The sequence below is a fragment of the Otolemur garnettii genome, unplaced genomic scaffold, assembly GCF_000181295.1.
Source record: "Otolemur garnettii isolate 467f Iridium unplaced genomic scaffold, OtoGar3 scaffold00075, whole genome shotgun sequence".
NCBI classification, from domain to species: domain Eukaryota; kingdom Metazoa; phylum Chordata; class Mammalia; order Primates; family Galagidae; genus Otolemur; species Otolemur garnettii.
In genome coordinates, this window is record NW_003852470.1 from 6,877,410 (window position 1) to 6,901,387 (window position 23,978).

General features: G+C 47.4%; 3 protein-coding genes across 6 annotated transcripts in view; 2 read left to right on the forward strand and 1 right to left on the reverse strand.

Moving 5' to 3' along the window:
• The window catches only part of UROS (uroporphyrinogen III synthase), a 32,619-nt gene extending 31,394 nt beyond the window's left edge, over positions 1–1,225 (forward strand). For all 4 annotated transcript variants that reach the window (XM_003794110.3, XM_023515610.1, XM_023515609.1 and 1 more), the window contains 2 exons: positions 167–265; positions 824–1,225. In XM_003794110.3, the coding sequence (XP_003794158.1) occupies positions 167–265; positions 824–961 (237 nt within the window). In that variant the 3' untranslated portion in view covers positions 962–1,225. The remainder of the gene's footprint in view (positions 1–166; positions 266–823) is intronic.
• Positions 1,226–6,039: 4,814 nt separating this feature from the next.
• On the forward strand, positions 6,040–13,261 carry MMP21 (matrix metallopeptidase 21). The gene is made up of 7 exons (XM_003794067.1): positions 6,040–6,201; positions 7,247–7,778; positions 8,728–8,867; positions 9,106–9,247; positions 10,037–10,294; positions 12,539–12,711; positions 12,962–13,261. The coding sequence occupies exons 1-7, from the start codon at positions 6,040–6,042 to the stop codon at positions 13,259–13,261; spliced, it is 1,707 nt and encodes a 568-aa protein (XP_003794115.1).
• Positions 13,262–15,698: 2,437 nt separating this feature from the next.
• EDRF1 (erythroid differentiation regulatory factor 1) overlaps positions 15,699–23,978 on the reverse strand; it is a 49,731-nt gene continuing 41,451 nt past the window's right edge. Inside the window, exon 25 of the mRNA XM_003794068.3 lies at positions 15,699–16,532. Within this exon, the coding sequence (XP_003794116.1) occupies positions 16,358–16,532 (175 nt within the window). The 3' untranslated portion in view covers positions 15,699–16,357. The remainder of the gene's footprint in view (positions 16,533–23,978) is intronic.

Sequence of the window (23,978 nt, forward strand, 5' to 3'; positions counted from 1 at the left end):
CCCTCATCCCCACGGGGCCTTCCTGCCAACTTTGGGTTCTCCTGCCCCTCATCCCCACGGGCCTTCCTGCCAACTTTGGGTTCTGCCCCTCATCCCCACGGGGCCTTCCTGCCAACTTTGGGTTCTCCTGTCCCTCTGGAGGGGCTGAGCCTGTTCTCCCCCGCAGGGCCTCCCAGCCGGCATTGCCTTTTTCAGTCCCTCTGGCATTACCTACACTCTCAAGCATATTCAAGAGTTATCTGGTGACAGCATTGATCAAATTAAGGTAAGATACACAGTGGGGTTTTGTGTCACCCCGTTTAATCCCACAATGGCCCAGTGAAGGGTCCAGTTCCCTTTCAGTTTTACAGAGAAGGAGATGGAAGCCAGAGAGGGTGGGTCACATCAAGGCCACTGTCCTATGGGGCTGGAATTTGAACCCTGGCCCTCTGGCCCCAGAGCCCCTGTGTGCTTTCCTGGGGGATCCAGGAGCACCCTTTGCCACACCCAGCTCCTGTGGACCCCACACAGGACCCCTTAACAGCCAAAGCAGAGCGAGCTGGAGCTGGAGCTGGAGGAAGGGCTGCAGGGATGCAGCCCCTATGCCAGGTGCCCATTGGCCTGTGCATCCCTGCCCTTGGCCTGAGTTCTGGGAACAGCGTGTTCTCAGGGTGGCAAGGGGGCTGGGATAAGGCTGTGGGTGCAGGGGTATTTTTCAGATTGAGGCAGCGTCATCATTTATGGAAGCGCATCACATGAAGAGCAAGGTCCAACAGGCGCCTGCGGCCCGCCCCACTCCCCCAGAGCTGCTGCTGCACTGAGGCTCTGCTCTCCCTCTCTCTAGTTCGCAGCCATTGGCCCCACCACGGCTCGTGCCCTGGCCACCCAGGGACTGCCTGTGAGCTGCACTGCAGAGAGCCCCACGCCGCAGGCCCTGGCCACGGGCATCAGAAAGGCATTGCAGCCCCAGGACTGCTGTTGAGTCAGCTGCCCTGCAGCCTTGCCCTGTGGCTGTCCTGGGCTGGGCTCCTCCCCACGGGCAAGGACCACTGGACGCTGCTTCCACATGGAGCTGGGCATCAGGGCCCTTGGGAGCTGCCACCATCAAACTTCTGCCTCAAGTCTGAGTGGAACCAGCTGGAAACCAGGAATCAGGTCACATGCATGTGACCACCCTCCACAGACACCAGCTTAGACTCCAGCCCAGGCCCTGTGAGGAAGGAAACCAAATAAACCACACTGGCTACGTGTGCTCCCTGGCGTTTGTTACTTGCTGGGTGTCATTTTCAGTGCAAAGCTGTGTCCAGGAGGAAACAGATATGCTCATCTTTGGTAACTGACAGACCTGGTATAAATGATAAAATTTGCTCTGTATACAGCCAGTTTATTCATGCTATAAAAAAGACCTTGACGTTCCTGCTTGTGAGCTCTGGACAACTGCATTCAAATACACAGGCCCCCTTCAGAGACGCACTGCTGTACTGCACAGCCAGACCATCTTCTCTGCCGGGGGGGAGGGCCTGGGAGGGTGGTACCTACTTACAAGGCTTTGAAAATCTGTCCCCAAGCTTTGTTCCTACTTTGTAGATCTTGGCCTGGAATTTCAGGTGGGTTGAATGAAACCTGGGTCTGTCTGAGTGGCAAGCGGGCTGGTGGAGGGGAGGGTCACTCCTGCCCACACATCTCTGTCCTTGAGCCGCCCTGCTGGGAGGCACCTTACGTCAAACAGCCACCATGTGCTGCAGCCCTGTGCACAGCACCCTTCCCCGTGACAACCCCAGAGTGTACCTTACACTTGTTCCCTTTTTTTCTGGTGAAGAAATCGGCTTAAAAGGTAAAACAGCTTCTCAGGGTGACATAGCTAGTGAGTGACAGAACCAGGACAAAATTAAAGTGGATCATGGTAATAGTTGCGACTCCTTGTCCCAGAGGCTTAGGTAAAGTAGTACAGACACCGCTGTGCATCCGAGCAGTCTTACTGGGCCACTGCCGGCCCCCCAGGTGCAGGCTGTGCCAGTGCTCAGGGATTTGCCACCTCCTTACTGGCTTAACTTCCCACAGTGAGTGATTTGCAGGAAGTGGCAGGGTCTCTTTTATTTTACCTGTGTGGAAAATTGCTCCTCTACTCCAGAGAAGGTAAAAAGCATTTTGAAAAGAACTCAACTTGGCTTGGTGCCTATAGCTCAGCAGCTGGGGAATTGGCCACATACACCGGGGCTGGGGGTTCAAACCCAGCCTGAGCCTGCCAAACAACAATAACAACTACAACAAAAAAATGGCCCAAAGTTGTGGCAGGTACCTGTAGTCCCAGCTACTTGAGAGGCTGAGGCAACAGAATCGCTTAAGCCCAAGAGTTAGAGGTTGCTGTGAGCTGTGACGCTACGGCACTTTACTGAGGGCGACATACTGAGAGAAAAGAAAAGAACTCAAGTGAATTAGCCTCCTTGTCAGCTACCCCACCATCTTCACGTAGTTCAGCTGCCCAGGGTCTTAGAAGCCCACCTTAACTGTCCCCAGGCCACTGACAATGACTGAGAGGACACTCTGAGAACCCAGCACAGGCAGGAGCTCAGTCCAGGTGCAGACATAATGTACTGGACAATAAGCTCAGCGAGGTCCAGTGACAGCCAAACAGCACCGGCACACAGCTCTAGGCAGAGAACATTCTACTCACCAGCTCACAAACCCAAGCTGCCCTTTTTTTTTGCCTTTTTAGAGCTGCTTGCTCTTCCTGACCTCACCCATGTGTGGCCACAGCAGGGAGAAGGACTCGCTTAGCAGAGAGCCCAGAGATCCTGTCTGAGGGGAGGGTTAGCTCCTTGACTGCCTGACTCACCGGAAAGCCATGAAGTAAAGGCCCAGCAGGAACATGGCCACCAGGGTGGCGCCACCAGTGAGGAAGAGAAGTTTCATCTGGAGGTCACAAGTCTCAGATTTGCCTGAGCAGAGAAGCGCAGGCCAGCAGGGAATGTGGACTCCCTTCCCACACGGCCACAGGGGCCCTGGGTGTGCCCCTTCAGAGAGGGAGGGAGGATGAACCCAGATAGAGATCTTTACTCATGTAGAGCACAAATGAGTTCCCAGAGGTGGGAGGGAGGTTTATGTGGGGACAAAAAGGGACTGCGGTGCAGACTCCACAGACACGCAGGTCAGGACACACGCTGGGAAGAGCCTGTCCCTTCAGTGGACAGTGATGTGCAGCTGTAAGGAGCAGCCCCGAGCAGGAGCTAATGGTCTCACTCCCTCACCCGGGGCTCTGACCTGGGTTCACTTTCAGAGTCGAATGGACCCCTGCTGGACTTCAAGCTCAAAGATTGCCTATGGGAAGGATGTTTTCAATACTGAGAACATGGAATCCATTTTGTAAATGTGCATTTTTACTTAATTGTTAATTTTTGTCATTGCAGTTTTTGGCTGGGGCTGAGTTTAAACCTGCCACCTCTGGTATATGGGGCCAGGCGCCACCCCTGTGTGCATTTTTTAATGATGCATTTTTAGGAGAAAAATGTAACTGTCCCACTGACAATTAGGTCATGCATCTCATGGCTTAAGTAGATTCTTGAAGCTTTTAACCAAACCTTACCTAGGCTCAGAGATGGGAGGTGGCCTGTGCAGACCAGGAAGCAGCTTGTCCAGGAGCCCTGGTCCCTCCTCCTGTCGTTATTGGACGTCACGTGCCTTCCTCTGCCATCTTCTCTCCTAATTCCAGTTGCTTTCCTTGCAATTCAGTTCACCTGGAATAAGCAATTTGGTTAATCAGGCACTTGAGTGTTTAGTGATAATTGTGGAAAAGAATGCTCCCAGAGAAAAGCCAACAGTCCAAACGGTAAGCACAGTTCCCCACGTCCTGTCATCCCCTGCTGCAGAGGCCTGCTGCACAATAATGTTTAAAAAAATAACCTTAGGAGTAAGACCCTTCAATAACAAATTCCTCAAGCCTGTGATGCCTGTCTTTGTTCATTTGTGCTACTATAACAAAACACCAGAGAATATTTATAAATAATAATTTATAAACAATAGAAATGTATTTTCTGGCTTGGTGCCTGTAGCTCAGCAGCTAGGGCACCACATACACTGGAGCTGGTGGGTTTGAACTCGGCCCGGGCCTGCCAAACAATGACAACTACAACAAAAAAGCCAGGCATTATGGCGGTGAGGTGCCTGTAGTCTCAGCTACTTGGGAGGCTGAGGGAAGAGACTCGCTTAAGCCTAAGAGTTTGAGGTTGCTTTGAGCTATGACGCCATGACACTCTAACAAGGGCCACATAGTGAGACTTTGTCTCAAAAAAAAAAAATTATTTTCTAATAGTTCTGGAGACTATAAAGTCCAAGGTTAAGGTTTGGCATCTGACAAGGGTCTGATCTCTGCTTCCAAGATGGCACCTTGAACACTGTGTCCTCACGTGCCTGAAGGGGCAGGAGGGCAAAGGGCTGAGCACCTTTCATAAGGACACTGCTGGGGCAGAGCCCTCGGTACTCGACTCCCCAGGGCTGTGTCTCTTCCAGCTGTTGCACTGAAGGTCACATTTCCACACGAATTTTGGATGGACACAAACATTCAAACCATAGCGGTCTTCGGTAAGGATCATTTTACCCCCATTAGGGAGGGCTGCCACGTAAAACATGCAAACCATAGGAGTGCTGGGTTAGGATCATTTTACCCCCATTAGGGAGGGCTGCCACGTAAAACATGCAAACCATAGGAGTGCTGGGTTAGGATCATTTTACCCCCATTAGGGAGGGCTGCCACGTGAGTTTTGAGACCTGACTTTCAGAAGCACAGTCTTTGGCCAGCGCCCACAGAGCGCACAGGGGAGAGGCTGCCTGCCTCCATCTTCATGCAGAGCACAGGGCGCAGGGCCAGTGGTGGCTACTGGTCCTTGTGAGCGTGTTCCCCACGTCCCAGGGGCTGCCTTGCTGCTGCAGCACGGGGTGTGGGGCCAAACACCCAATCCAGGGGCCAACTAGGAACGCCCGTCCCCCCCAAGTCACAGTGCAGGCCTATGGAAACCCATTGTCCTCAAGCCCGGGGAGGGGTCCTGGGTTGCCACACAGTCAGTGCCACAGACGGGTTGAGGGGATCGAGAATATTTCACCCTTGGAGATCCAGCCCAGTAGCAGGGCTCCATCTTCAGGGTCCAGAGAGACTCAAGGCTTCTCTGAGAGGGGAAACCAAGCAAGACAGCCTGGGTTGAGGTATGTATCCTAGAACCTCAAGTGATTCTAGTTTATCCTTATATGAAACTTCTAACCCATAGAATGGGACACTGTGCGGTCATTAATTAGAATGATAAATACATTCACAAACACAGAAAAGTGCTGTGACATTCTGTTGAGTTATAATAATAAAGACCGTATGTTTTATGTGAAATTTTAGACACACAAATAATTCTCTACACACGTACACGGATGTGTCTGCAAGCGTACTCACAGAAACATTACCACCTAAATTACTTGTCGTTCCCTTAATTTTCGGTACTTTTAAATTTTATAATAACTGATAAGGTATTCTTTTTATCAAGAAAAAAAAAAGATGAAAAACAAGAAAAGCCTGAGAAACAAACTAAAACTCCTCTAACCCACTTCACCAAGGAAGAAACCTCCAACTATGAGCAAACTACCGTTCATGGTTCTCAGCTCAGGCCCAGTTCTGGGGTGCAGGTTGTGAGGGGGGAGGGTTTGTGCCTCCACTGACACCAGTGGAGATTCCTAGCAATTCCAGAGCAGCAAACTCACCCACACGTATCTCCATGGAAATGGATTCCGCAGGCATCTGCAGGTTTGCAATGTAATTACCCGAGGGTTGTGCAAACACAGAGACCCGAGAGGAGGGAGTTCTCACACCCATGAGGAAGGTGGCCCTGGGGTCTTCAAAGGCAGCACGCAGGGCCTGCTGTGTGGCGCCTAGTGGGCACGCTTCAGGGCTAGGTGGGAAACACGTGGCACGGGGAGGCCCTCCCTCCGTGGTGGCTGCTTACAAAAGATACCCCAGGCCAGGCTCATCAAAGAGGGGAGACTGGGACGGAGCCAGGCAAGGAGCACCAGAGTTCCCATCCCACCATGCTCACTGCCTCCATCTTCCGTCCGACTCTGCTGCTCTGCTGGTTCACTGCCCCCAGCCCAGCCAGGCCTGAGACCCTCTTCCACAGCCGGGACCACTCAGACCTGGAGACCTCCCCCCTGCGCCAGGCCAAGCCCATTGCCGACCTCCATGCTGCTCAGGTAGGAGAGGGCAGGAAGAATAGCACCACCCTTAAGCACACACCCATGTACACGCATACACACCCATGCATGCTCAATGTGCACACCCATGCACCCACATGCACACACACACACCCCCCGTGCACATGTGATGTGCACACATGTACACACACATAGGCCAGGATTCGGCAGAGTAAGGGCTGGGTTGTGCAGAGTCTGGGAAGGGACAGACAGGCTGGGTGGAGGGAGCTACACAGGCTTCTGTGGTTCCTGTAGGAGCAACGATACTTAATGACATTAGTTGGTAGCCCACAGGGTGGCCTCCAGTAAGGGATCAATGCTGCGCATCACGTGACATTTTAAGTGGCCAAGCCACAGTTCTGACAGCATTCCATGGCTGTCCGCCATGCCAGTCTCTGAGGGTTTGGAGAAGGGTGGCCTTAGCAGAGGTCCCTACATAGCAGCACCAGGCTCCTCAGCAGAGCTGCCCGGTGACATCCATTGCTTTTGCTGCAGCTCAGGGTGAAGGACATGGGCAAGGAACCCAGTGGGGGAGATTCCTGCTTCCAGGGAGTCCTGGTGGAATGGAGTAGACAGGGGAGGCCCTTGAACCCACCCTGGACAGTGGTCCTGGTGGTCACCATACACTGAGCAGATGGCTGGGATTTCCCAGGTTAATCTCTGGCCCCAGGGGTGCCCTGGAGGTGAGGGCAGTGAGGGGGCACAGCTGGCCTGGGTCTGCCCTGTCACACAGTTGTGGCCCACCCCTGACCCTGGCCTCTCTGCCTCTGTGGGCTGGGAAGAAGCCCCCAGGAACTCAGGCTCAGCTCACAGGTTGGGCTCCCTATAGCCTCCTCCACACTGTGACGTACGTCCTCACCTCCCACCCTGACCTCTGCTCTGTACCCATGACCCCTCCCCCCACCTCACCCACCAGGCCTGCCCAGCTCTCCTCAGGCCACAGCTGACCCTCTCTGTGTCTGCCTCACTATCTCTCTGTCTAGCAGAGCAAGGGGCAGGGCAGGACTGGGTGGCCTCATGGATGTGGGTGTATTTCTCTCCACAGCAATTCTTATCCAGATACGGCTGGTCGGGGTCTCAAGGAACCTGGGCCCCCAGCCCCGAGGGGCCACCAGAGGCCACCAAGGCCACCGCACTGGCTGAGGCGGTCCGCAGATTCCAGCGGGTGAACGCGCTGCCAGCTAGTGGGGAGTTGGATGCGGCCACACTAGCGGTCATGAACAGGCCTCGCTGTGGAGTCCCTGACACAAGGCTGCCACCGCCTGCCGCCCCCCCATCCCCTCCAGGCCCACGCCCCAGGGCTGCCCGATGCAGGCGCTTCTTGCAAATGCTGCTGCTCAGGCCCGGCCGGCAGCAGGAAGAGCCCCCAGGTGGAGGGGCTGCCAGGGCCTTCTCCAAAAGGACCCTGACCTGGAGACTGGTGGGCGAGGCCTTGAGCAGCCAGCTCTCCGTGGAGGAGCAGAGACACATTTTCAGACTGGCCTTCAGGATGTGGAGTGAGGTGACACCACTGGACTTCCGGGAGGATCTCTCTGCCCCTGGGCCCATGGTTGACATAAAACTGGGTTTTGGGAGAGGTGAGAAGGGTGCAGCCTGGCTCCCCCTGCCTCCCTGGCACCTAATAGCTGGCCACTTGGCCATGGGTAAATGCCACCTCAGCCCCGGCCTGGCTGCAGTGGCCTGCAGGGTGGGGCCTCAAACCCCTACCTCCTGGGCTTGTTCTGGGATGACCCCTGCAAGGCGGGACAGATCGATCTCCCCCCTCCTCTGTAGAAGGTGCCTTATTAGAAGAGAAGGCTCCTCACACTTCAGAGAGCCTGGCCAGCCACATGAGGACCCTGGGGCCAGGTCTTCTGCCCTTCAGAGCAGCCCTGTGGGTGCAGGGCCATGTGGACCCCCATGAATTGAGCACATGCCAACCCTCCACCCTCTCCCACCTCCCAGGGAGAAGGACCAAGTCAGGGAACTCAGGGCTCCAGGCCCAGACACCACCACACCCTTGCCCAGTGGATGTGGACAAATGATTTAGCTTCTCTGCTGCTCCATCGCCCCACTAAGGGTGCTGACAGCTGCCTTGCTGGTCTCACTGGATTAAAGTCGCAGAGGGTACAGGGGCACGGGGTTGAAAAGCCATACAAATGCAGGGGACGGTGACTCCTTTGTTTCACGACTTACTCAGAGGTTAGGATCTGGCTGTCATCCCATCTCCTGTTAAACCTTTTAGGCATCAACTCTGTCCCCCATGCCCACGCTCGCCTGGCTGGGAGAGTAAGGCAGCCCCCGCTCCATTCCCCTGGCACTGGGCCTCACTGTCCTCAGCAGTCTTTAGACTCTGTGAACACTGCGTGAGCCGTGTCTCCCATGCTCCTCCCACTGAGGAGTGAAGCCAGGAGCTGGCGCCGCGTCCACTCCCACGACCGGAGGCAATTCTTCCAGGCTGGAGCCCCACACTGTGTGTGCTCAGTAGCTGGAGTCTGTGCGATGGGCTCCATGCTCACCTGGACCATGCCCCTCTTCCCTCACCAGGCCGGCACCTGGGCTGTCCTCGGGTTTTTGACGGGAGTGGACAGGAGTTTGCTCACGCCTGGCGCCTGGGTGACATTCACTTTGACGATGACGAGCACTTCACACCTCCCACCAGTGACATGGGCATCAGCCTTCTCAAGGTCAGTGTCCTGAGCTGCTCACGCTGACAGGCAGGGGCCATGCGGCACGGGCTGGAGTCCAAAAGCCCAGAGCTCTTCATCCATGTCCCCCTCCTCCCTCTCTGATGGTGCCCACAGCTCCTCCCGCTGGGGTTCCCCTTCTCCTTGACAAGCACAGCTCTTCCTGAAACACAGGCCCACCTTCTGTAACTTGGTCAGCCCCAGGCTTGACCCCACACAGTGGTTTGTGTTCTCGTAGGTGGCTGTCCATGAAATTGGCCATGTCCTCGGCCTGCCTCACACCTACAGGACAGGATCCATAATGCAACCAAATTATATACCCCAAGAGCCTGCATTCGAGCTGGACTGGTCAGACAGAAAAGCCATCCAAAGGCTGTACGGTAGGGCCATCCTAGGGTAATTCTCGGGGCTCACAGAGCATGCTCAGTACTCCACAGTCCACAGGAACCCCTCCCCTCACTGGGAGCCTGGTACCCAAAGGCACAAAGTTGTACAGCTCTAGTGAGTAGCTCTCCTCTGGCTCCATGATGCAGTTCTCTTACTTAAAAGTGGGCCCACCCAGACTGCAGCCACTGGTACAGATGCCCATGGATGTGTCATACCTGCCACAGGGAAAGAAGAGAGCACAGTGGGTCTCGAAATACAAGAGGCCACTGGTGCTGTGGCATCCTGCACAAGAAGCCCTCAGAAGTTTACTGCAATCTCAAGGCAAAGAGCAGTTTAGCCATTCCAGGATAAACTTAATCCCTATTTAATTGTTCAGTATAAAGCACTAGCAGTTCATTAATTGAAGTGATTAGTGATTTAGAACAGAGTCCCAAGGGAAGGAAAGCTGTCCTCCTCCTTTCCACTGAAGGGTCCCTACCAGAGACGTCCCCATTTGTGTTCTACTCCCACCCTGCACACAGCAGCTTTGGAGACAATAAAACCCAGGACTTATCTCTTTCCCTCAGGGGAAATCTTACTCTTGTGAGTGCCCAGAATCAAACTCATCTCTCTAATGAAGTCAGAGTGATTGTCAAAGAAGCTCTGTCTAGGGTGGTCCTCCCTGAATGACTAGGTACCCAAACTGAGACCCTGGAGAGTGATCAGGAGCTCCCTAAGAAGCCAAAGCTGGTGAGTTTTGCACCATGTGACAAGTAGCTGGATTTTTCTTTTCTTTTTTAAAGGCTCATGTAAAGGATCATTTGATACTGCATTTGACTGGATTCGCAAAGAAAGAAACCAGTATGGAGAAGTCATGGTGAGATTTAGCACGTATTTCTTCCGCAAAAGCTGGTACTGGCTTTATGAAAATCGAAACAACAGGACACGCTACGGGGATCCTATCCAAATCCTTGTTGGTTGGCACGGAATCCCAACACAAAACATAGACGCCTTCGTCCACATCTGGACATGGAGAAGAGATGAGCGTTATTTTTTTAAAGGTAAAGATTCAATGGATGGGTCTATTTATTGAACAGATGCATTAATAAATGAGCCCTTATGCAGGAATCTATTGTAATGCTCTTGTAATTACCTGCTAAATTTCTGTCTGCTCCATCACACTGGAAGTCCCCTGATCTTTTTACGAAGGTGCTTAAGTTATCAAATGAAAGAACGAGTGAATGAATTTTGCTAGGTACTGAGGTGGTTGCCAAAGAACTGTAAGAAAGGGCCCTGCTCTATGCAAGTTTTAATCTGGTTCTGGAGAAGGAAAAACCCACACACACTTGGAAGCCCACAAATTGTTTTAAAGGTGTAGACCAAGCAGAAGAGGTGACTACCGCCCCGGAATCAGGTGCTGGTGTCCCAGGAGTCAGGATTTGACCTAGACTTAGGGATGGGGAACATCTGGAAGGCCCAAGAAACGGCACCTGGGATGATATGAGAGGGTGGGTGGCCAGGGCCACGCTGCAGGGGCAAGCTGAGAGCTGGGAATCAAAGAGACACATCACGTGGCAGTGGCTGTCAAGGTGTGGCAGAGGGTGTACAGGAGATGAGGTCAGGCTGGAAAGACTGGCCGGGCTCACCATGGGGAGCTTCAGGTGCCAAGGTCAGGGGTTGAACTTCACTGAGCAGGCAGAGGGGAAGGAATGGCAGTTTCTAAGCAGGGAAGGTCAGTGCCTTGCTGCGAGGCAGAAGCTGACTTCTGCTGGTGGGTGCCCGGGTCACGTGCAGGGGCAGTAGGTCTGGGCTTCTTGAAGCTGCTTCTCCCTATTCCCAAAGGCCTTGTCAAGGACGCCCGTACCCAGTCCATTTGCTGGCTCCCTTTGCAAAACCAGACACAGAGTCTGATCCCAAACAGAAGTTTGTGGTCACTGGTCTTTCCTTCCCCTTTCCCACCCAGAGACAAGTCGCGTGTACTCTCTCTGCCTGAATCCTAGTAATAGAACCATATTGCTTCAAACTGCTCAAAAAGGTAACAAGGCAAGAGCCAAATGGAAAGACCTATATGTGCAAATTTTATCATAAGGATCCTGTGTATTAATCTGGCCTTAATTTTCCTTCACATAACACAAAAGAGGAATTATTTTAATTCAGTGACATGACAGTTGCCTCCTGGCAGACTTTCATAGTTCAGATCTTTCAGAGTTGAAAGCATACTTTTCAAGACTTTAAGAAGTCCCAAACTAGAATTTATGTTGGCAACGCTCAAAGAATCTTAATTATGGAACTAGGTCATCACGGGGGACTGCTACAGTATGGCTGTATTTCATTCTTGGAGTTTTAAAAATGTCTTATTTAATTTGCTATGAATAAATTTAAAAAAATTCCATTTAGAGTGAATTACATGTCTAACTGGACATATATCCCATTATTCTCAAATCGTAAACTTTTCCAAATATGGCAAATACTTGGTTGCTAAGGAATGTAACTGCTTGAGGTGCTCAGAGTTGTGAATGCAGAAGTATTTGACTCAGTGGATTTATTTTATTGTGTTGGCAACATGCCAACTATGCAGGATTAGGAATGAAGAGGAAAACCCTAGAATAACCCCCTGCTACTGTTTCTAAGCATGAAATTAGCATTTGAATTTTGTAACAAAATGGAGCAAAGTTACAAGGTTTCACAGGTCAGTAGATAATGTTTCAAGTGGGTGGAACTGCAGAGCCCTGGGCTGTAGCCCTTACCAACCTAGCTGTCTGAACTTGAGTCACTTTAATTCTTTAGTCTCCTCATTTGTAAAATGGAGGTGGTGGTGGAATTAGGTGAGTCCAAAACACTGGAGAAAGTTATCATCCAAAAATAAGCATGGTGACTTCTGTAAAAGGAGAGCTCACATCACTGAGAACAAGAACGTGGTTCCAACCTGTGGCCACTAACGTGTAAACAAAAAGATCTTTAGACTAAATTAAGATACTCGGGTACAAAAAGATGACATTATTTTTATGACAGCCAAGAGGAGGATGTGCATGGGCTGGGTGGGGTTCACTGTGAAAGGCAACCACCATTGTAACTATAGTTGTGATATCCAAGAAAAATGCATCCATCACTGGAGTCAAATCTAGAAGTCATCTCAAAGCCGGGAACACCATCCATTTGCGTGGAGGCTTCACTCAGCCCTCCCTTTCTCCTGGAAGAGCATATACGCACCTGGCTGAAGCCTGCATCGAAACCTGTCTCCTTTGCTAGGTTTCCTGTGACTCAATAATAATAAACCACATGAACATATATCGTTTGGCTCTCAGGAAATCAATACTGGAGATACGACAGTGACAAGGATCAGGCCTGCATAAATGACGAACAAGGAAAAAGCTACCCCAAACTGATTTCAGAAGGATTTCCTGGCATCCCAAGTCCCCTGGATACAGCGTTTTATGACCGTAGACAGCAGCTAATTTACTTCTTCCAGGGGTCGTTGGTAAGTTAAGAGGCTCTCCGGCCTAGTGCTGCACTATTATCCTTGACTGAGATTTGCCAGACAACCAAGTTCTTAGTTAAATGCAGTTTTCAATTTCTTCAGATCTAAGCACCAATGAGATCAATACAGATGGAAAATTAAGAAGGTCAAGTCTGAAGAATTTGGTGCCAAGTCAGAGTTATTGACCTCGGTGATATAAAGTAACATAATTTTCAGAAAAGCCCACCTGACTGTCTGCTTTGCTTTGCAGGTATTTGCATTTGATATCAACAGAAATCAAGTACTTAATTCTTATCCAATGAAGATTACTGAGGCTTTTCCGGCAGTAACACCACAAAACCACCCTTTCAGAAATATAGATTCTGCTTACTACTCCTACACACACAACTCCGCCTTCTTCTTCAAAGACAACGCCTACTGGAAAGTAGTTAACGACAAGGACGTACAACAGAAGCCTTGGCTCCCCCACAATGGTTTGCTTCCAAAAAAGTCTATTTCAGAGCAGTGGTTTGACATTTGTGACGTCCACATCTCCACACTGAACATGTAATGAGAAAGCAGGAACTGGAGACAGTGATCTGATTTCCTTCCTAAGAGAAAAAAAATGTGATTTTCCTTACAAAGAAAACAAACCAGTTTTTTCGTAGCTGACACGAAAATAGCTTCCTAAGCTAAACCCCAATGGAAAAAGCCTTACTTGAAATTTAGAAATAACTTGATTTAAAAATCAATTGCTCAGGCAAACAATAATTCACCAAATAATTTTACTGATTTTTCTGGGAAGCTTTTAAAAAGAACCAAAACCCAAGCATCTGTAAGAATCCCTGTCCGGGCTTCTACTCCAGGGGGCTCTGCTGCCCTCCCTGCACTCTCACCCCACCTGATCTGCGGGAGGTGAGAAGCCAGCCAGAGCCCTGGGTCAGCTCATCAAGGGAGGAGGTGCCACTCTGGAGGACACGGATGTGCCTTGGGATTCAACAGGGAAGTTCACAGAATGCAAATTAACTATGCTCCAACCCCCTGTGATAATGCCATTTCTCTGACTCTTGACAGCATACCAAAAGTTTTCTTCCCACATGTATTTCTCTTGATCGGCACAACTCTGCCAGCAGGGCAGATACCACAGTGCACATTTCAAGTTAAAGAAACTGAACTGCACTAGCTGTGTTGGCTTTGGTCCTGAAGCCAGATGTGCTCTTTGGTCTGAATGCTCAGACCTGTACCCCAGGTGGTCTTGAAGAGAACAGTTTTCCTGGCCTTTTATAATTTGTTTACTGTTTTCTTCTTCTTGAATAATTCTATTTTCCAGTACCGGCTGTAGTTAGGCAGGACAGCCCTTTAACTATTACATACTAGAACTATTAACTCTTAACCCAAACCCCAGTGGATAATGTGATGATGTGGACAAAATTCAGGCAATGAAATATTCTGAGAGATTCAGTAGCCTCAATGATCAGGCCGTAATAGCACATTTCTTTTTTTTTTTTTTGAGACAGAGTCTTATTATGTTGTCCTTGGTAGAGTGCCGTGGTGTCACAGCAACCTCAAACTCTTGGGCTTAAGTGATTCTCTTGCCCCATCTTCCCACATAGCTGGGAGTACAGGCACCTGCCACAATGCCCGGCTATTTTTCTGTTGCAGTTGTTGCTGTTGTTTAGCAGGCCCAGGCTGGGCTCGAACCTGCCAGCCTTGGTGTACATGGCCAGCTCCCTACCCACTGAGCTACGGCACCACCACACCCTCAAACTCTTGGGTTCAAGTGATTCACTTGTCTCAGCCTTGTAAGTAGTTGGGATTACAGGTGCTCACCCCAATGCTTTTTTTTTTTTTTCTGTTTTTGGCCAAGGCCGGGCCTGAACCTGTCACCCCTAGGATATGGGACCGGTGCCCCACTCCCTTAGCCCCAGGCAACACCCTACAATGCTATTTTTAGAGACGGGGTCTGGCTCTGGCTCAGGCTGGTCTTGAATTCATGAGCTCAGGTGATCTACCAGCCTCACCCCGAGTGCTGGGATGGGATTGCAGGCGTGAGCCACCGAGCCTGGCCACCACATTTCTTCTAAAACAACTGCTAATACAAGTATTTTAAAACACTTTACATTAAAATCAGCAAATTTAAATGTGTTAAGAATTTTTTTTTTCATTGTAGGAACTTTCTTATTTTTGCTTTGACAAGGGAAGATAGGTAGAATTTATATTTTCCTGCTTAAAAACAAATTTTCCTCTTGACTGGAAGGCTGTTCTGGTAAGGAGAGGGGCTACGAGACAGGATAAGCAACCCTATTACCCTAATGCCAGCTCATTTCTACGTAAATAGGAAACTCCTTTTTTAATTCATTAACCCAAAAGATGGTATTATTAATGGAGTTTCCAGGTTGAACCTGTCTGTGCAGGTGCTATAAGGGGAAGCTTTACAACTTGAGCACAACTTTAAATGCTTCAGTGATTAATTTTTGTAACCAGATGCAAATCTGTCCCCAAGACATTGCAAACTAAATCATCAAGGAAGCAGACAAATGGAGCGAGAGGACCGCTGGACTGTGATGGGTAACAACTTACTGCTGTAAAAACTCAGCTTCAGCTAGTTATTTCAGATGGTGCTTAGTGCAGTTCAGATTCCTACAGGTGTGGCTGTGCAGGAGCTGCTGCCAGCACCTCCGTTAACGCCGGCCTGCAGCAGGGTCACACACAAACCTCAACACACCACAGAAGAGTCTGTCTGCTTTAGGTGTTACACTACTTTTCTTGAAATTGAGGGTATTGATTACAAAGGAAAAATACATCCTTGTACAGGGGAGGATTACAAAAGGGTATGTTTGTGTGCAACTGAACAACAGCCAGGCAGCAGTAGCAGTAAGCAAAATATTATATGAGAACTTAATAGAATTTCACTTTTAATGTTTTGAGCTTTACTTTGTAAAGTTTATTAATTAGACTGAGTTCAAATCAAAACTCAATGTGAAGAATGCAAAATGGAAAAATACAAAGACATTTTAAATAAATAGTTTATTTATTCAAAATAGTTTTCTTACCTTATTCACAGTTTCAAGTTTAAAATAAAAAAAGAAGGGTAGTACCTATTCTTGATCATCATACAAAGTCAAAGAAGTGAATCCCTTGAGAACATGCACTCAATGCAGTGAACTGCACCACGCTCGTCTCCGACACATCTTGCACTGACGCTCAGACAGGGCAGCTTTTCTTCTGTGCAACTTAGAAGAAAACACTGTAGACGCCCAGGAGGTTTCTTTAACCCACCTGAACCTGTGAAATCATCTGGATAAAAGTTCTCTTGACCAAAGTAACAATTTTATCCAAAATAATCATATCTTAAATCCATATAGCTTAACATACTTCAAAAATACTTAAGAGTGTAATAGCATCACAGCAAATCTATGGAGGTACTATGTACTTCTCAGGGAAATAAATGCTGGAAGCTGGAAGTTTGATTCTGATTTTAGCACTTCCAATGAAGCCAAAAACCTCAACCACAATCTGTCTGTTGTAGGAATTAACTCTGTGTTTCCACCGCTGTACCTGTTTTACATGGATATTCCCCATATTTAATGAATGAAGCACCAACAGGCAAACCAGCTCCTGTGTTTGAAGGCACTGACAGCACGCTGTGGGCGCCTCTGTGCTCCAGTCACTGACCAGCGCCGCCACTCACTCCCCCACCCCCGTGGCCAAGCTGGCCCAGCAGAAGGATGATGACGTCGATTCTTTCCAAAAGACTTGCATTTTTGTTTGCAGTAGCTCTCAAAAGCTGGGAGTAAACTTGCTTGTTGGTTTTGAGGACTACATCTTCTTCAATGTTACTGCTGGGGTTAAAAAAAAGATAGTTAAAAGGAACTTTGATGTCCACCAACAAATAGTTCAGAGATCCAAAAACATCAATGAGAAGGGCTCCAGAGTCACTTTTCAGAGAAGCAGGTGTCTGCCACTGTCCGTGTCTTATCTACTTTCTTACATCTATTATTGCTCATGGGTCTGTTTTTAGATATTTCAATACATCAAGTAAAAGCAGCACTCATTCCTTTCACAAATATTTGAGTGCCACTGTGTACTAGGAACTGCTCTGGGCAGTAATAAAACAGACCAAAAAAGCCCCTCCCTTTGTGGAATCTGCATTCTCCTGAGGTAAGGGTTGGAGGGCAGGGACGCTGTAGGGGAAGCACGCAATGACTATTAAGCAAACAGTTCCAGATGAGCACGCACGGCGTGAAACACAGCAGAGATCAGCAGGGCAGAGGGAAGCTCACAGGGTGCTGGCGAGCACACGTCTAAAGAGACTGGCTGGCTGCGGGCTCTAAAGCTGGGCCCTTAGCCTCCAAACACAGATTCTGACTTCCATTTACTCTAAAAGTGTCCATGTGCCTTCTGTATGAAGAATGCCCTTCAGCTCAAGAGTACTATACAGCACTCTGTCTGAAAACTGTTAATGTTTACAGTTTGCTCTGAAAATACAATATTGACCCCTGATGATGGTTCAATGTATTATACTTTATGTTACTACTGGAAAAGGCCAGTAATTACATGGTAGTACCTGGAGTTCATTTCTAATACCCTTTTGTTTCCCCTTAATGAGTCCATATGCAACAAAGACCCCTCACTCATAGAATCAGGTAACAGCTAACAATTCCATGACACTTTACAGTATGCATGACCACATCTAAGCCTAATAATAACCCTGTCCCTTCAGATAGGCAAGACTAGTTAGTATTTTTATTTTGTAGATGTAAAAACTAAGGCCCAGAAAGGTTAACTAATGATTTGGATCAAGGTCAAAATGTCATGTTTTCCAATTTCGAATGCTATGCTCTTGTTCCTCTCTAGTGTGTAAACGCTCTCCATGACCCATTCCCCTTCCTAGTTCCTGGCTCCATTCATTCCTCCTCTACAGGACCCACCTCCCTGTCCTCAGAGACCTGTTCCCCTCCGACCCTCACCCCATCTCCTTTATCAGGCATATATTTCTTCTCTTCTCCTAATGCCAGCCACAGCACAGTAAAAGTGACTGGTCAAAATGCATTCAATGCAATCTGGGCCTGAGCTTTGCTGTGTTCGTTTTTAGAGAGAGTTAATATTCACAAAACTTTTAATGACCTTACAGAAAATCTAAGTTACTCTTTGATAGTAAAAAAGGCAGTAGCATTTAATAATTCAAAAAAGTATCTGAAATATAAATTATTTTCCATGGTGCCTAAAGGTAACTGATGGCTGCTAGGGTGTCTTTTAAATCCTTTGATTTGTTCTGATCATACTTCTAAATCATAAATCATTTTCCAATTTTATAAATCATGCCCTTCCTTAATCCAGTCTCATCAACAGTTTCATTAACCTATGACCCTTGCTCAAGGGTTCTATTGTTTCATAGGGTTTTCTTTTAACCAAAGGTAATAACTTGTATTGTTTTATTTTCCTTTTCACTACTTTCTTTTGAGACAAGAGTCTCACTTTCTATTCCTCCTCGGTAGAGTGCCCTGGTGTCACAGCTCACAGCAACCTCAGACTCCCAGGCTCAAGTGATCCTCTTGCTTCAGCCTCCCGAGTAGCTGGGACTACAGGTGCCCACCACAACGCCTGTCTATTTTTAGAGATGAGGTCTTGCTCTGGCTCAGGCTGGTCTGGAACCTGTGAGCTTAGGCAATCCAGCCACCTGAGCCTCCCAGAGTGCTAGGATTACAGGCGTGAGCCACCATGCCCGGCCTCTTTTCACTAATCTTAACCAAATATCAAATGTACACATCTGGCTTGAACTGAACCATACATCTAAAGGATTTATTCTCCCCAGCGTAGTAGAGGGCCCCCCAAATCTCTAGGGATTATTTATACTTTTTAGTTTTTCATTTATGTTACACCCCAAAGCTACCAAAGTGTCAAGAGGCCCCAATCTACAGCAATGAGTATTAAAATAACAGTTTAAGAATAAACAAGTTTTTAATCCAAAAAGAAAATAAATATGCAACCTAACAAAACTCGCATTTCTAGCAGGACAATGGCAATGTAGTTGTTATATGATTAAGTACCTGCATAATCAGAAAATGAAAAAAAAAATGTATAAGGCTGGCGTGGTGGCTCCCATCTGTAATCCTAACACTCTGGGAGGCCGAGGCGGGTGGACTGTCCAGCTCATGAGCTCGAGACCAGCCTGAGCCAGAGCGAGACCTTGTCTCTAAAAATAGCTGGGCATTGTGGTGGGCACCCAGCCTGTGGTCCAGCCACTTGGGAAACTGAGGCAAGACAATCACTTGAGCCCAAGACTCTGAGGTTGCTGTGAGCTATGATGCCACAGCACTCTACCAAGGGTGATAAAGTGAGACTCTGTCTCAAAACAAATTTTTTTTAAGCAAATTAAATGTACTTTAATTTTCTTAGATTTTACTATAATTCTATTCTATTCTTTTTTTGCCAGGGAAGAGATAAAGGGGGAAACTAGCAGTCAAAACAAAAAATAATACAGTTATACCTCAGTGTCCACGGGTGATTGGCCCAGGAACCCTCAGAAAACAGAAATTTGAGTATATTCAAGTCTCTGATAGACAATGAAGTAGTATTTGTACATGATCTATGCACATCCTTGTGTGCATGTTACATCACCTCTAGATTATCCATAACAGATTCCTAATACAATGTAAATGCTATGTAAATGGTTGTTATACTATCTTGCTTTTTTATACATATTTTTAACTTTTTTTTTTTGAGACAAAGTCTCACTTCATCACCCTCAGTAGAGTACTGCAGCAGCATTACACAGCTCACAGCAACCTCCAGCTCCTGGGCTCAGGCGATTCTCTTGCCTTAGCCTCCTGAGTAGCTGGAACTACAGGCGCTCGCCACAACGCCCGGCTATTTTTTTGTTGTGGTTTGGCCGGGCCGAGTTTGAACCCGCCACCCTTGGTATATGGGGCTGGCGCCCTACTCATGGAGCCACAGTCGCCGCCCTTTTTAAAAAAATTTTTTTAACAAATATTTTCAATTGTGGTTGGTCAAATTTGTGGACATGGAATCCAGAAATACAGAGGCCCATTTGTATTTTCTTTAAGGTCTCATTTTGATTTACTTGTACTCAATAAACAATAAAATTATAGATGTTTTCGTCTACAAATCAGTAAAACGTGAAACAGTTGTTGACGCTGTAATATCTTTCTATTTTGAACTTTGTCAACATATTTACTAGTTAGCACAGCATCACACTTAAGTCTTTTCTTTAATAAATCTTGAAAAAACAATACAAATTAGCTAAATAAGACTTTATGCATCATGTATGAAAATTCTAGATTAAAATATTTAAAAATAAACTGAATTAACAGAACATTTTCCATTAAAATAAAAATTACTTACACATATGACTTTTACAAGATTGAAATTATTACCTATTACCAGTTACTTAAACGGCTGATTTGTGAAAAATCAATAAATTACTACTTCTGACCCATCTTACACATTGGCACCTTGTGGAAACCAAGAAATCTACCCACTGCTATTCGGCAGAAAGAGTCAGAAATTTTCTCCATCTATGTTACCACATGCACTGTCTCCTTTACTTTTTGGTGCTTCAGGAAAACAATGTTATCTGCTAACTCAAAGAACATACATCAAAATGCCTTGCTGTGTATCAGAACTAGGATACGGTACAGACACCAAGGATTAACAAGTGGGTGGAAGCAGATTGTGGGGTGCCTAATACTGAGATTTTCCCCCAAATAAAAGCTCTTCTTAGGTTAGAGGGAATTACTTAAAAGGAATTCTTTTTTTTTTTCTGATAGAGTACTTTGTCACTCCTAATATAGTGCTATGGCATCAAAGCTCACAGCAACCTCAAACTCTTGGGTTCACGTGATTCTCTTGTCTCAGCATTCCACCAAGTAGCTTGGACTACAAGCACTTGCCACAACGCTCAGGTATTTTTAGAGACGAGGTCTCACTCTGGCTCAGACTGGTTGAACCTGTGAGCTCTGGCACTCTCTGCCTCGGCCTCCCAGAGGGCTAGCATTACAGGCATGAGTCACGGTGCCTGGCTTTTAAAAGAAATTATTGAAGGAGGTCTCTACTGAGGTTACGGAGAGCCGAAAAAAATGTCATCACCTTCACAACAAAAGCAGGACAAACTATAAGGTCATGATTTTTTTTTTAACCTATCAGAGATATGGGTCATGGGGCAACCAACTAGTCTGAAATCCAAGGAGAGACAGGTTGATACAGGGAAGACAGAAGACTTCCTTACCTGGGGCAGATGCAACCAGACACCAGTTAAAGAGTTAGCTAGAATAATGAATGAGGTGGTAGGGGCTACGTGGGGGCTGGTGAGAGTGGGGCCCTGGCAGCTATGGGTACTGGAGTTCTCACCTTCTTGCAAACTTTTCTCCAAGGACCTCACATGTGCTCCAATATAAGACCAGGGAAGGGTCCTGAAAAAGTAACCTTCCTGGTATAGAAAGGGGAACTGCAGCTGCTGTGGCAGGGGCAGGCAACCCCACCCAGACCCTTCTTTCCTACAGAACAAAAGCCCTGGAGGTGGGAGGATTACAGACAAAGAACTCTGTCAACTTGAGGGCCCAGCAGATAGAAGGGAGCTGAAATAACACTGTACCCCTGGGGGGCGGGGAGGGCAGGAGCAGTGGGAAAGATGCAGCCTGAGACTCGGTGTCTACCTAATACTGAGGCTTACTCAAAACAACGCAGGAGTGCTGGGGAAACTACTCCTGTCCCCATCAGGATAAAAAGCACTGATGTGGTGTGTGGCTGGCAGAGCCGTCAGAGGTGAAGACCCTTTCTGAGGTACAACACCAAGAGCCCATCTAGAGTTGAAGGTGGAGCAGACATCAAGAATCACCTCTGCAGACCTCCCCATCCTAGCAAGAGGGACTTGCTAGGAGAATGTGAAGGGGGAGGGGAATGGAAGGTAACTACAGCAACAAAAATTCCCGACTACATGGAGCAGTGACTGTGGCTCAAGGAGCGGGATGCCAGCCCCATATGCCGGAGATGTATGAGTGGGTTCAAACCCGGCCCTGGCCAAAACTGCAAAAAAAAATCCCAACCACAGCTCAATTCCAGGCTAGGGAAATGAACTCAAATCAACTCCCTATACTAAAGGCTTAGCAGGGGAAAGAAGACAAAAGCTTTCCAGGTAAAAGCTGTCCTACATGAGATACCCAATTTCAATTAAGAGATGTATTAAAGGCAAAGTAAAAAACAATGCATTGCCAAGAGACAAAGACTCAAAAGAGTGACTCTGGATATGACACAGATGCTGGAACTCTTTCCTAAGGGTTTTTAAATGGCTATAATTAGTGATGTTAAAGGCTCTAATGGAAAATGTGGGCACTATGCAAAGTCAGATTGGTAATTTCAGCAGAGAGACAAACTATAAAAAGAACCCAATGGAAATGCTAGAAACAAAGAACCTTGGAACAGAGACAAAGAATGCCTTCAACAGCTGAACCACAGATTACACAAAACTAAGTAAAGACTCGGTGAACAAACTACCCAAACTATACCACAAAAAGAAAAAAGGCATAAAAATCTAGGACAGAACATCTAAGAGCTGTGAAACAGTATCAGTTTAACCTAAGTATAACTGGAACCGCAGAAAGAGAAAAGGAACACAAGAGAGGATGGAACAGCAAAAATAAAAATGCCGAGGGCAGGGGCTAGACGGCACCGTGAAACAACATGCCTGGGCACACCACACCCAAACTGCTGGGATGGGACCAGACAGAAAACCTTGAGGAAAAAAAGGCACATTACAAACCAAGGAACAGAAATAAGAGTCACAGCACGATTCTCATCAGAAAACATTCAAGCCAGAAGACAATGGAATGACATCTTTAAAGTGCTGGAGAAAAAGACTGTGAACCCAGAATTCTGTACCTTGCAAAAAGATCTTCCAAGAATGCAAGAAAGGAACGAAAACTCTGAGACCATCACAAAGACATAATTCATTGCTAGCAGACTTACTACTACAAAAATGTTAAAGGACGTTTTCAGGCAACAGGAATATGATGCCAGACAGAGAACGGTCCCCAGATGAGAGACCGTGTAAGGACATGGAGGGGGAATAAATGAAGGGCACGAAGCTCCTCCTTCACTTTATTATGGCCACTTTGTGCCAAATCTTTATTTTTAACTTTAAAAGTAACTGTCTAAAGCAAAAACTAGTAGTAGTATATTATGTGTTTATAACATATGTAAAAGCAAAATCTACGGTCATAATACAAATGAGGGGAGGAGAGAATTAGGAGTATACTGTTCTGAGGTCTCTGTAACACCAGTGAAGTAGTACACTATTATCTGAAGGTGGCCTCTTTAAAGATGTATAATGCAAACTTCAGGTCAAATGCTAAAAAAATTTAAAAGTGGCCCAAATAATAAATCAATAGTGAAATAAATGTAATCACAGAAAATGTTTAACCCAAAAGGCAGAAAAATGATCACATTAAATATGGTCTACAAATACCATTTTTAAGACTGGATTAAAAAAAATCAAACCCAAGTATATGCCATCAGTAAGAGACTGAATTTTAATATAAAAGACACACAAATGGAAAAAGATACCAGCAAAAAGAAAGTTGAGAAGTTACATTACTATCAAAGAGGGATATTACATAGTGATGTGTGGGTCAACATTAGGGAAGTCTGGATTATGGGAATAGAGTTAGACTGCTATAATAATGAAATGATACATGAAAAGTCTTTTTTTTTTCCTTTTGAGACAGAATTTCACTTTGTTGCCCATGGCATCATAGCTCACAGCAACCTCAAACTCTTGGGCTCAAGTGATTCTTTTGTCTCAGCCTCCCAAGTAGCTAAGACTACAGGCCCCTGCCATAACACCTGGCTATTTTTACAGATGGGGTCTCACTCTTGCTCAGGCTGTTCTCAAACCCATGACCTCAGGCAATCCACCCACCCTGGCCTCCTAGAGTGCAGGAGTTACAGGCGGGAGCCACAGTGCCCACCCAGAAAGTTCTGTGCTCAGGGTCAGGCATGCAGGGTAACAGGAGGACATAAGCCTTCACAAAGAACATACCATACTGGGGGCTTCAGGAGACAGCTTGGCACGAACATCACAGGACTTCAGGAAATGGCTTACAAAGGCCTGGCTGAACTCAGGGAGAGCTTCAGGAAAAAGGTTTATAAGGGCGTGGCGGCTCGGTGCCTGTGGCTCAATCGGCTAAGGCGCCAGCCACATACATCTAAGGTGGCGGGTTCAAATCCCCAGCCTGGGCCCGCCAAACAACAATGATGAAACCAAAAAAATG